This window comes from Thunnus albacares, chromosome 11, assembly GCF_914725855.1.
Source record: "Thunnus albacares chromosome 11, fThuAlb1.1, whole genome shotgun sequence".
Taxonomy (NCBI): Eukaryota; Metazoa; Chordata; class Actinopteri; order Scombriformes; family Scombridae; genus Thunnus; species Thunnus albacares.
The window spans coordinates 10,900,937-10,915,111 of NC_058116.1; the positions used below are offsets into that span (position 1 = coordinate 10,900,937).

General features: G+C 41.3%; 1 protein-coding gene across 7 annotated transcripts in view; it reads left to right on the top strand.

The window, feature by feature from the left end:
* il1rapl1a (interleukin 1 receptor accessory protein-like 1a) overlaps positions 1 to 14,175 on the top strand; it is a 279,575-nt gene that overhangs the window by 254,159 nt on the left and 11,241 nt on the right. For all 7 annotated transcript variants that reach the window (XM_044365095.1, XM_044365098.1, XM_044365099.1 and 4 more), the window contains one exon: positions 11,938 to 12,070. In XM_044365095.1, coding sequence (XP_044221030.1) covers positions 11,938 to 12,070 — 133 coding nt within the window. The remainder of the gene's footprint in view (positions 1 to 11,937; positions 12,071 to 14,175) is intronic.

Sequence of the window (14,175 nt, forward strand, 5' to 3'; positions counted from 1 at the left end):
TCAAAAAATAGCTACAATAAAGATCCAACATACATGTACAAGATGATGGTCCAACATGGGCATTTGCAGAGTAGATAAAACAAGCTGTCAATATTTGTTTGGTCACAGATCTGACAAAACTGTGGATGGAACAATGTTATATAGAACTCTGCCAGTTGCTACTAGCAACACAATGTTCTGTCCATTGTTCCCAGCTCCTTCAACACTTTCTTCTAAATCTCAGCTAAAAATGTATTTTTTTCTCATTGCTCAATAATTTGGGTTGGTAAGATCTGTGCGCCACTTCTCATGTGATTTATTGTTCTTGACGTTTTCTTCGTTTTTCTATTAATCTGCCATTTATTCATTCCATGCGCTGTATTCTGTTATTTTAGTCTTAAAGTGAAGCACCATGTATTACTTTGTGTAACTATTCTACTTCATATTTGTATTCTGTTGACAGCAGCAGGCGTCGTTAGGTGCCTCTCCTGTCTCATTAACACCTCAGCAGTGGTTACTAAGGAGAGAGGACAAGTTGTTCACTATGCTTGACCAGATCTTCCATCCAATTTGGCATTTATCCCAACCATTCTTCAGCCACAAGCCTCTAAACTCTCAGTCTCCTCTGAACTCGAAACTCTACTGACTGAAAGATACTCTGATCTTTTGTTACCTCTAAAAACTGTACACATATTGAAATGGTATTACTAAAACTAACTTTCACATCAAACAATAACTCCTTACATTTCCCTGTCAATAATTATCAATGATCATCTTTTCATCGTAGGCTGTAATGGTATATTTCAAGTATTACTAATAAATTATATGTTTATCATCTTTTTTTTTTTTCTAGTCCAACCAAAAAAGCTTCCACACGTTCCAACCTGCTTTACTCACAGGCAACACCATTAATTTCAGTTTGGAAATATGGTGCGGTGAGGGATTAGGGGGCCCTTCTGTTGACAGAAGACAGATGGCACAAGTGTGTGACAGGGGTGTGATAAAGTCCACAAAGATACTTGTGTTGATTGTGGATGGTCTGGGTTTGTATGACCTGAGCCTGGTTTGTGAGCTCTGGTTTTGTTTGAGTTGGTCTGATCTCAGTTGGTATTCTGGTCAGTGGGTCAGCGCCTGCAGCCAGGCAACTCTTGGGTCGTTCGTTAAAGTGATGTTCCTCGTCAAGTGTTCAAATCACACCATTTAATTGGCCTCCAGCCCCCTGGACAGGGGCCAGTTACAGCTCCCTCTCTCTAATTCTCTGCATGCCCACACTTGTCTTTTAGCTGCAGCGTTCTTTTCTCTGCACCTTTTTATTTCTTTTCCTTTATCTCATCATTTTCATCATTAAAAATAATAACATTAATTCTCATTTTCAAAATATTTGCTTGGTCAGTGGCAAATCTTTTCAGCAGGTAAAGTGCCCTTGCTTTCTCTCTTTTCAGAAACATGACACCCAGTGTTATTGAGGGAAAATGACATTGTCTTTGGTCTCATTTTGACCATAAAAGGAGATTTCTCATGAACCTACAGTAGTGGGGAAAAATGTTCCCAAAACCCTCGTGTTAAAATGGACGAAGCATAAAAGAAAAGGAGGATGTGGAGCCTGCAGCAAGGATAAGACATGAGCAACAAAGACACTTTGTAAGAGAACAAGACACAGTACTCTCAAAATGTCTAAATTACAGTATCCCAGAGTATCGAAAGGTTAGAGAGGCAAGGGTTCACAACATGGGTGAACTGGGGTGCATTGAGGAATTTGATTTCTCTTCCCATGGTACACAATATCACATTGTCATGTGATATGGACAAGGCTTGAGATTGAGGAAGAGGTGGGGCACTGGCACTTGTTGCATGTTGATCCCTCAGTCAGTAGGAAATCGCTAGAAAGATAAAAGAGCATTATTTAGTTCATCATCACATCATTGCATAATCCCCCACAGTTCCTTTCATGGTATAATGGGCCTCTGTCTTCTGCTGCCTCGGACAGAGCACCTATTATGTCATCAAAAGGGGACGATTAGCAGACGAAAGGGGAGATGAAAGCGAGGGCACCAACTACCTGTTCACAAAGGCCATAATTTTTACCGGTAATTAAAGGCTTACATTTCCCTGACGGATCATCAAGGGCCACAGAACAAATGGGGAGAAGGAGCGACAGAGAGGAAAAGAAGCAGGATTCTCCTCTGTTAAAAGCTCTCAGGCTTGTAATGGTAATTAAGGGCTTGTCTCGGGAGAGGGGACGATATTAGAACAGAAGAGAGGCTGAGGTGGTGGGGGGTGGGCCCCCAACTCTTTCATGTTCTCATCGCCCTAACTTATTCCTCCACTTATTCTGACCAAATCCTCCAATCCGCTCTTTCGCTGTACTTCGCACCCCTCCAATTCCCCCACCTCACTCCGACCTGCACTTCTCCGCAATGCAGAGTAAAAAGTAATCAGTTCAGCCTATCGTCATCGTTCCACATCAGCTCACTGCTATACCACGAACAAATAGCCACATTTATACATAGGACTAATTTGCAGGTATTGTAATGTTTTCAAAACATTGCTAACATTTTCTGGCTTTGTTCACCCAGAATTTGGCCTTCCTCCAAATTAGAGCAGACTTTGATTGCTGGCAGAAATCCACAGAGGCCCTAATATGGCACAGTACAGTACCTGTCTTTAGTTCCCGTCCTGGCAGAGCCTGCAGAGCTGCTCCTACCCAGCACAGTAGACGTTGTCATGGTAACCTGCGGGCGGCTATAGGAAAGGAATGTTGATAGACAGATTTGGACTTCTGAGCTCAACATTCCACTACCTGATACAACCAGAAAACAGTAAACACACCTGCCCGGTTATGATTCTCTGGAGATGCCCCCTTCTGCATTGAGAGATGAGCCTGGACGAAGAAGCGGGATCAGATATTTTTAGTGATGGGGATTGGAATGAAAATTTCAAGGTTCTCTAGTGAATTTTTGTTGATGCTGACCAGCTGTCGTTCAGTCTTTCTCAATTCTCTATTTTTTATCACATTCTGCCCCCCCCCCCCCAGTTCATCTCTCTCCCTTGCCCTTAACCAGAGCATTCGTATATTGTGAAAGTGTGCTGCTCAGTGATCGTGGGGTGAATCTGAGACTACATGTAGTTTACATAAGAAAGCGTGCAGAAAATGTATGTATTATCATATGCAACATGCACCAGGGACTTTCTTCACTGCCACTTTCAACAGTGATCCATCCATTTTTAACTACACAGATGGATGTACCTCCCTTTGCTACACTGAGCACACATGCAGACAAACACAGAAACACACACACACACACACGCACATAGTAACTGAAAGCAATCTCAAATACCACAAAGTACGAGTCTATCTAAAGACCATTTGAAAAAATATCGTAATTTTGTTGTTCAAAGCCACATGGGTCTATTTATTGCTCGTCTTGTTTTCTCTCTCTTATCCATCCTGTTTGCAGAAAAAGGATTACACAGTACCATGTGCACTTTTTCATGCTTGTTTCACACCTTGTGGGGGAAGAATCATGACTGACAGGACTTGTATCAGATTCTCCTGCAGCGATATCCACAGGAAATCTTCACAAACACGTTCTCCCTATCTCTCTCTCTGCCTCTCTCTCAGACACACACATTCATATACACATACAAACACTGTGTGCTTGGCCATTTTAATTAATGCTTAAAATAAAATACCCAAACTCTGATGTCTCTGTCAAAAGCTAGGCTGTAGAATATCTCTGTTTTGTGTGAGAGCTGTGTGCAGTAACTCCACTTTTGCTGATTTTTTTCACTTCAGATGACGGATCAAATGACCTTTTATGGGTCTTAGTTTTATAACACTACTTAAAATCCCAATTCATAAACTCAAGCTAGAGACAAGGTTGCTGTGTCTGTTGTTCTTAACTCTTATGCTTTTCTGGCACATCAGTGTTTCCCCTGTATTCATTCTGCAGCGGCACACCACCACTGCAAAATTATGAGTGCTGCTGCTGAAATTTCACATGATCATTAATATCAATGGGCGACTAATGATTTTCACTAGCACCGGGTCTGTTTGTTTTGGAGAGGAAGAGACCTCTGCGGGTAATCAGCTCCCTGTAAAAACCTGCTGAACGTCTGGATCTTAAGTTGTCAGAGAAACAAGCTGAGCAGATGTCAGCAGCAGCTCAGCTCGCAGCCCCTCTTTACATCCTGTGTCCTCCAAACAGCGTCAGAGAAACACTGATTTTTAATGTGAAAATGCTTTATTCAGTGATTTTACTGGTTTTAATCGCCGGGTCCATTTCTTTTGGAGAGGAGGAGACCTCTGCGGATAATTTGGCTCCCAGTAAAAACTACTTGAACAATGAACATTGAGGGAATCCTAACCGGGAGAAGCTGGTTATTTAACAATGAAGGCAACAACTCCCATGACACTACTTCACAATGTTATCGTGACTACTACTATTTGTTTACGTAGCCCCCGGAGCCAGTAGAAGTCCGCTGAGGGGCAACTTCCAAGAGTGGGCCAATCAGAACAGAGTGGGCTCATCGGCATGGGCGCCTTAAAGAGACAGGAGCAAAAACGGCCTGTTTCAGACAGAGGCTGAACTGAGGGGCTGCACAAAGGGACAGTATAGAATAAATAAGGCTTTTTTTAAACGTTCAATCACAAAAAGATATTCCAGTAGAGCCCCTGAATATAAATATAGACCTGGAAATGTGCATGATATGTCCCCTTTCAGTGATTAGTGTAAAAAGGTTGTATTCGGTTTAGTAAGGTTTGAATACAACAGCAATGTCCGTGTTGCCAAATAGAATAGTGAAAAAATAGTTTAATGCATTAACAATGACAAACAAATCACAATACTCCATAATAACCTATTGACCTTATTAACCATATGTACAGTATATATGTAAAGAAAGCTCACAAATTGACGTTTCTTATGGTTGCTCGTGTGACCTTCACTGTACAGATTGATGTACAGTCTGTTGAGGGTTTATCACTAGAAAGCTGTCTCCATATTCGTCAGCTGTGCTGTGAGACATGCACATATGGGCAAATATTTGTAACATCACAACCAGTGTGGAAGCCAATGATCATGGCTCAAAACTGCTATGAGCTCAGAACAGACTTTAGTGAAGTTGGATAGAGCTTGAATCCCGAGGTCAAACTTTTGAAACTATATTTGCACTTAATTGATCAAAATTTTAATGAGCAAGAATAAGTAGATATAATTTTTAACTTATTCAAAGTAAAACACCATACTGCAATTAAGAATGCTCTTAAAAATGAAACAGTACTTTTACTACCAGACAAGGTGGGAAAAAAAGGAGATGACGCACTCAGCTGTTTCCCTTGGTAACCTCTTCTTTAGATGAGTACGCAGAGAGAAGACTGGTGAGAACAGGCAGCCCTGAGGATGTGATTTGATGTTAAGAGGATACTGTTTTTTTTTAGTTATCGTGTTATTTTCATTGTCAGCTGAAGACACGTTTTGCATCCAAAGCTGTCTCCTGTATTCAATGGTTTGCAGAACTGGGGGTTGAGTTTAACTGAAATTATTTTAGCAGATGTAAAACGTGAGCAAAGCGCATTTTGGGCGCATTAATACACCGACATGTGGTATCGCTTCATGTGCCAGACTTCGCCCTGCCTTGAAATAGAGCACTAAGAGAACATTGGGTTGTGCTGAGGACCAGAGTGTGTTATGAAACATCAAACACACTCTGGCTATGACTTATTCAAAAAGCACTCCAAATAAAACATGTTGGTGGCTGTCACACACAAAATCAACTCTGCTCCTAGCAGTAGCATGCGAAAGACAAGGGGCCTATTCAGTAGATTCTAAAAGAAAGAGATGAGACATAAAAGACAGAAATGACATTGACATGCATGTGTGTGTCTGGTTTATAATCATGTTTGTATGCACATGGCTTTTTTTTTCTCTCTCTGGCTGTCTGTTCATTCATCTGCCCTTCTGTCTGCGTATCTGTCAATCTCACTGTGTGCTGTGTGCATCTGTGCTGAATTTGGACAGCATCTGCAGAGTGTTTTCTGTGCAGCGTTTGGTTTCCTCTCCTCTGGCTTGGAAAGTATTTCTCTGTCTGAATCTGAGTGCTCACTCTGTGAAGCCTAATTAAACCAAATACAGTACTGTAAAATCAGCTAAGCATGCACCGCGAGTTGAGGCAAATCAAAGCACACTTCATTTGATAGTCTCAGCAGTCAGTCACTTAGTCATTTACTCAGACTACTTCATTCATTCATTTATTAATTCATTCATCCGGCCACACAATGACGGCAGGCAAAGCTGCCCCACTTCAGGGTCAGCATTTGTTCCACTAGCTTTCATTTTTGCATGTAATTTCTAATAGAGGGCTTCTATTATAATTTTTTTTAAAGGCATGATGTCATGTTCTGTCTATATCCTTATCTGCTATGAATGCACTCAAGCACATTCAATGAGTGCCTTCATGAATGCGGTTATTATAAGTTGCTTTAGACATAAGCGTCTGCTAAATGAATGTAATGTGGTGTAATGGGTATCTAGTACTGTGGGTATCATGCGGGTGGAATAATACAGTCTTGCTGACAGTTTCATGCTATTTCACTGATGGACAGTCAGTGGCAGTCAAGTGTTGAGAAATGTAGCAATGCACAAATGGGATAGAAGGATACACACACTACGTTTTTGTGAGGAACAGCGAATGTAAACACAACTTTGTTTGTTTACAATAAAACTCCACAGGGTACCTTTAAGTTGCTCTTTAAACATGAAAGATTGATTATTTCGTTAGCATTCAAAAACCACAGATCCCATGAGGCTTTGACAGCAGTTGTGAAGAGGACTCATGGGATATGATGATTTGATATATATATATATATATGATTTTATATTTTGATCAAATGATAGAGTACTAGCCAAGAATATGGAAGGAAATCCCAGTGTCAGCTTTTCAGACAGACCAGTGACAGAGGTCTTGTGTGAGAGTATAGTTTTGTGTTGCAGAGGCTCAGCAGAACAGAGGCTAGCTTACAAAGGGGATGGGTCTTTGACGCTCTATACAACATGGCCTATCAACTCCACTTCACACCTAGTTATGATTAGGTTCAAGAGTTATTCTTTCAAGTTATACTGTCCTCTGCCAAGTATTCATCTGTAGCTTGCTGTGGACCAGAGTAGTAGTCAGTCTGTATGAAAGTCTGTACGACTCTCAGTGGAGCTAGGCAGCAATAAAAGAGAGGGTAGATCTTAAAGGGACAGTTTGGATTTTTTGAAGTGGGGTTGTATGAGGTAGTTTTCTGAAGTCAGTGTATTACCCGCAGTAGATTTGGGTCGGCACGCTCCCAGTTTGGAGAAGCAGACAGGACTACCGGCACAGAAACTAAACAGTGTACTGCTGTGGACGGGGGCATCAGCAAAACATATTTTAGCCACCTAAAAAAATTGATTTTTTTTTTTTTTTTTAGGTGGGCCTTTTTTAAGGTGGCTAAAATACGTTTTGCTGCTGGCCCCATCCACAGCAGTACAGTGCTTAGTTTCTGTGCCAGTACTCCTGTCTGCTTCTCCAAACTGGGAGCGTGCTGACCCAAATCTACTGCAGGTAATACACTGACTATTGGTAACTACTTCATACAACCCCACTTCAAAAAATCCAAAGTATCCCTTTAAGTCACATTTCCATCAGGCGCCGTGACCGACTCTCAGCCTTGGGGAGGATGTCAATCACTCAGATTACATGGATTTGTTCCACACCCACGCACGCGTGAAGGCAAAAACAACACACAAAGAACACTTAATCATGCTCTAGTGCAGTACAAGGCACACATTCGAGTCAGCGGGGGATATTTTTCACACCGAGTCTTGCCAATTCTTGTAATAGAACATTTATTTGTGAACTTTAAAAAAACGACACTATGGTGGACTTTTTTGAGATTTCACCAAAAGCCTGAAAGAAGAAAGAAGGTTATTTCTGAAAATAAAATTTCCTGTGAAATCTTATTTAGCTTAACAGGTCTGTTTTCCTAGCAGTGTATTGTATGGCTTTCACAAGATTGAAAATTCACTTTAACAATAATAACCATTGAAATAGTATCACAGTATCATAATATCATAACAAAAATTCATCTTTGTTTAGAGTGCTGTTAGCATTTGTTCTTCAGTTATGTGCTTCAAAAGCATATCTTTTTCACAATGCATCCGAAAAGACAAATTAATACTATTTTCCACAGTCTTCACGTTGTGAAACTTCCCTTTCCAATTAAAACATCTTCCTACTGTAACTCCAGACTCTCCAAATATTTAACAATCTTCACTATAGCCAGATAATTAATAGTTACATACACGGCTTAGCTCAGCAAATGTGGAGACTTTCATTCACTACACAGACTGATATTTTGATATTATATTCTGTGGGAAATGTGTGGAAATGTCTTGTGAGGTTAGTTGTGTTTCCACCTGGCCATCATTTTTTTTAACTCAGCTCTGCTTTGTTGGACCGTCACATTGTTGGGGTTGAGCCAAAGTTTGACAAAGTTTTACCTTGTGAATGTTCTGCACGCTGCTGGGATCAGCTCCTCAAATCCACAGACACACATACACACACATGCTCGCATCATTAAGACTGATTAGTCTGCCTGCGCATGTGCACAAAAGTTACCACCTCACTCATATAAAAATGATAATATGTCTCAGTGAAGACTAGTTCGAGTTGAGCCAGACACCATTCCTGTGAGTCACCAGCAGTTACAAACTGCTCTGAGGATATAACAGATTATAATAATAATGAAACTACTGTGACTTTGACAACAGCAGAGAACAGAGAGATTTCAAAAGCTGCACCTCCTACCTTGTAACATGATAGTGTGCAAATTATTCACCTCATTGTTCCAGTCCTGGTTAATAGTCTTCCTACCATCTGCTCCCATCTGCTCAAACTTTAACCGACTCGGCATCATTGTAGTGCTGGCTCAGAGGCTAATGACAGAGTCATGCGAGCTGTATGTAAAACAGTCTTTCCTCTGTGTCTGACTAATATTTGTACGTCTTTTCCAACAGCCTTGCAAACACAGTCGTTCAACTGCTCTTCACCCTTACAATTCAACCTGCAGCTGCACTTTGGTTTTATTTCACCTGTACACTGGAAATGTTGTAGAAATAAAGGAAGGGTGCTAGTGGGAGTGGCAGAGGATTTGCTTTGACCATGGGTGTATTAATACATGTATTAATAATGTATGAATGTGTAGCAGAGTCAGCCTTGCTGCCAATGTATCCCCATGGCCAAATGTGGTACAGCGAAAAAAAAAGAAAATCTCCTGCAGCTCAGAAAGCACTTTCCCCATAGACCACTTCAATAAAAGACACATCTGTAAAACTGTTGCTAGGACAACTTTAATGGCACACAAGGTTAATTATTAAAATTATTTTCTTATAATATGTAGCCTAGAGCTTTTTTTTTGTAAAATGTGAGGCATCAATGTGAAGTATATGGAATGAGCAAGCCGAGGAGAGAAAAAAAAGTCATTCACGTGTGTAATGGCCCAACTTAGAAGACAAAAAACTTTTGTCTTTTTATTTGTCATATGTGCAGGGTGAGCAGCTAAATTAATGGTCACCATCTTTTAACACAATATCCAGCTCTCTCATAGTGTATCCATGAATCCGATGGTGATGCTGTGGGTGTAACATCACCCACTGGTGTTTGCGGTGGTGGAAGAAGTAACAAAGGTGACTGTGAGAGCATTTGGGCGAGTGCTGCTCTTGGATTAGATCTAGACAGCATGAAGCCTTCGACAATTTCCTGCGATTCCCAGTGAGCTTCCTCTCCAGGCGGTGGCTGCTGGCAGCATGACATTCCTGGTTTGCAACTGATCTGCGGGATAAACTAACAGCACAGGAGAGACTGATAAACAGAGGTAAAGGGAAATGCTGCATCTGTGTCGCACACACAGAGATACACGGTTGTACAATATGTAATTTGCACAGTATGGTTACCTGTTTGCTGTACAAATTATAAAGTCTGTTTGTACATGAAAGTACTGCACCAAAACCTGTGCGTGTATGTACATACGTGTGTAATCACACACGGGAGGTTTCTATTTTGTAGGTACAGCGTGTAGCCTTTGTAGAGCCCGGCTGTGCACAAATACCAAGCTGAGAGTGGCTGTTGAACTTTGGAAAATGTCAGCCACTGCTCCTCACAGACACTGCTATCAGTTCGTTCCTGGGTGTCCTCCTGTCCTCCTGGCCTGCTCGCCTTAAAACTTTCCTTGTGCCGAGAGTGGCCTACTGAAATCTTTTGAAGTTCTGTCTGTGTTGTGGTGTTGGCTGGAGGAGTACAGAGGATGCATGCCCTTAGTTCAAACAAAAACAACAGTAAGAAATAAAGTTACCAGTTTTGCTCTGAAGACATGTGTTGCACTGGTCACAGCCGGTGGCATTTTAGAAAAAGGTGCAGAGCTGTAAGTGGTGTTCGATGAGTTCAAAGATCATCACACTGAGTGGCCAAAAAATGTAGTAAATCCCTGTAAGTGTGAGATCTAGAAACGGCGACCTGTCGTTACACAGTCCTGCAGTAAATCCTTAAAAATTTAGCTTTGGCTGTGTCAAAGAGAGTTCAGTCAAATATAGTTCTTTTTGAGGCTGTAGTTCCCTCCTATATGTATGTATATCCTGCACTAGACTGTAGGGAGCTGTCCATGGTGCTGTAACATGCTAAGCATTAATAACAGTTTACCTTGCAATCATGCTCATACATCCTGGGGGAATGCATCCCCTCCTCCTCCTCTTCATGTGTTTCTTCCAGTGTTTTCCGGAGTCACATGCCTAGGAGCCAGTCATCGGCTCTCCCGAGAGGAGCGTCCTCCACCGTACACTATACTGAATTATGAGCCTTCCTCATCTGTGTGTTGTTTACATGTTGCTGTGTGGTTCACTAGGAGGCAGCAGCATGTGATTGCTGCACCCCAGGCCTTTTGAGAATGCCGCTTCAGAGGAATGCAAAATAAACATGTGCATAGTACGTGCCAACAGTGCCTTATCTTTGTAATATGTGAATAGTTCATGGACACTGAAGGTTTTGCATGAGTGGCAAAAGGGGCCTCTCTATGCCAACTTCAATCATGTTACACCACTGCTGCATGTAACATTTGGTTTACATTTTTTATCTACCGTATCAGTTATTTTTTGAACCTTTAATCTTTCTCAAATAGGAAAATAACCTGCATTATCTAAACCAAAGCTTTTTTTTTAATTGGTGCATGAAGTATCACCTTTTCTCTTACTTGCCCTCTCTGTTGAACCAAAGAGATAATCAGTTCACAAAACAAAGACCCTTTTGACTCCTCAGTGACACTTACTTCTCCTACCATATATAAACTCTCAACAAACTGCAATTGTTGACTCCTGGCTTTCCTTCATATCCAGCAGCAGCTCTAAATAAAATAACATTATTGTCAGCCTCCTCTCACTTCCTTTCGCCTTCCTTTTTCTCATGGATACACAGTCTCAGGGGGGGTTTTAAGAAGCTCTTGAGTGCCCTCATGTGTTCAATACAGTTCATCCGCTTTCATAACAGTATATGTGTCTGCTGTTGACATGAGGAAACCTTTTTTTGAGATCCAGCTTGTCTGCTTTAATCAAAGCTGTATATCCCTCAAGGTGAGTGAATGTGTAAGTGTTCAACTTACATGTCTTCTCATGGGACCACTTTTGATGTGAGTTGTGTGCAAGGTCAGTGTGTGTGAGTGTACGAATGTGTGCACAAGCATACATGAGTAATGCACAGTTGACAAAGAATTGTAAATCTTCATGTTTCCTACAAAATAATATAAAGAGTTTCTGTTGATGTCACTGACTTTGAAGGCACTGATATGAAATGATACAATATTTTACGGGCCATGCACATGAAACACGCACCTTTAACGAGCCAGCAGGACTGTCAAGCATGACAGCATGTCATCTCCTGTCTTTGCAGGAAGTGCTTTGAACCTGACTTGCCGGGCTTTTTTCGGCTACAGCGGCGACGTCAGCCCGCTCATCTACTGGATGAAGGGAGAGAAGTTCATAGAGGATCTGGATGAAGAGAGAGTCCAGGAGAGTGACATCAAGTAAGAAACACACAGCTGGAGTTGAAATCATTCCATCAGATGTGGCAGTAATGAATAATGATAATGAGAGATTCACTTGAAAATATCAAAGGGCCGACGGTTTTGCATGTTTTAGCCCATTAACTCCAAATTGCATACACTAAACCAACCATTTTCCAGAGATTTATTCCCTCCCTTCCAAGCAGCTGCTGGTTTCCATTTATTTTGTTACAGTATGAACATCATACATTTTTTTTAAATGACATTATTGTTCTGGAAATGCACTTGCAAGCAGGTGGAAATCATAGCATAACTCATATGATTATCATTAGTATTATTATTATATTACATTGTGCACAGTAACAATAGAATCACATACGTCACATATATAACAAGATAATCAACTATTTTGCATCACAGTGTTTGTGATGATGTGTTGCTTCTTGGATTAGAAATTTTGTTGGTCTGCAGCTGACTCAAATCAGGGATGTTGGAGAGTCAAAAAAAGAGGGTTTTCAAACAGTCAAAAGGATAAATAAAGGTGATGAACTGTGGGTCATGATGGATTATCTGTCTCGAGAATGTTTCAAACCACTGCAGAATGATTTTTGTAGCATACTGAAATACGCTGATACATCGTCAATATGCAAAATACAGTATGTTCCTGTAAATTGCCGACTTAAATGAGCTATCTTCTCTGAGTTCCATGTCATCAGTTTCATAAGCTGGTCTCGTTTGAAGGGGAAAGTCCAGGATTCTGTTGCTTTTATTTCTTTCCATGACACGCAACTTCTTTTTTCTTCACTCCTCTTTAAATTTCTGTTTATCTGCTGCAGAAAAGGGATGCACATCTGTTGGTTTATATTCACCACCACACTATGATATACAAATCAGTTTTACAAAAAAAGAAAGTCCATGCCCTGCTTTCCTTTCTCTCACATGTACATCTTTCCTTTTTTGCACATTTAAAACATTTAAAAGAGATAGTTTATGTACCTTGCCTGCTCCCCCTGTCTCCTTCCAGCGTAACATTGTAAAATCTGTCCAACAAGCCTCCCTTGCAGGCCTCTAAGACATTTAAAACAAGCTCATCACTGTGTCTCTCCCTCCTTGTGGTGTAGCACATTTAAACAAGTCCATTCCCCGGCCCATGTGCATGTTTCCTATTAGGGCTGTTTGGAGAGGCTGCAGCTCTGGGGAGACAGCCCTGTCAGATGGTTAACAACCGCCATTTTTCACACCGCCGCCACTATCGCTATCTCCCTCGCTGCACCCACCTATAGCAGCATGCAGATGGGCCATGGGGAGCCTGGGGGGGGGGAGAGGGAGGGGGAGAGATGGAGAAAGAGAGAGTAACGAAGACACATACTATGTGATAGTGAGTTTGTTTGTGCACTGATATGAATATGCAACAGAACTAGATCTCATTTTCGCCACTGTTCTCCTGTCTTTCCCTCTCTCTGTCTCTCTCCATTACTCCTCAACACGAGGATTCCCTAAGGAGTTATCTTTTCAATAATTCATACCGATATTTCATGCAGCAGATCAATAATGTATTTGATCATACACTTGCTATTGCTGATGCCACTACCTTAGGCTTTTTCACATCCAGCCAATGCCTTGGATTTACTTACATAAAGTCAGTCAGAGATATGGACCGGGCGAAGACGGAGAGCAGCGGAGAGAGGGGATAGGAGAAACTAAACATGAACAAATCTGTGTTTACCCTGCAGCCAAGCTGTCTCCCTTCTACATGATACAGTGGGCATGTTTCTAAGGTTTAGCTGTCTTCTTCAGGCTGGCACTTGCACACTTTTAGCTTTATTACTAATGCATCAGCAGCCAAACTTGAGCTTAGAGAAGAGCACTCATACCTTGGGCTCAGAGTTTCTGCAGGCATTTATTTACCCAACTCTGAGCTTATTGATTTGGGGAAGCTCATTTCTATGGCAGCCCAGGCCCATAAATTCTCATTTGTGCAAACTGGAACAGGGCTATTGTTATCATAGCACAGATGACTGGACATTAGCATAGCATGCAGAGATTAATAAATTAGCAAAACAAATCTGGCTCAGTGTAATAAAGGACCTGATCGATAATGTTATTGACCCAATTCAGTTGGTGTT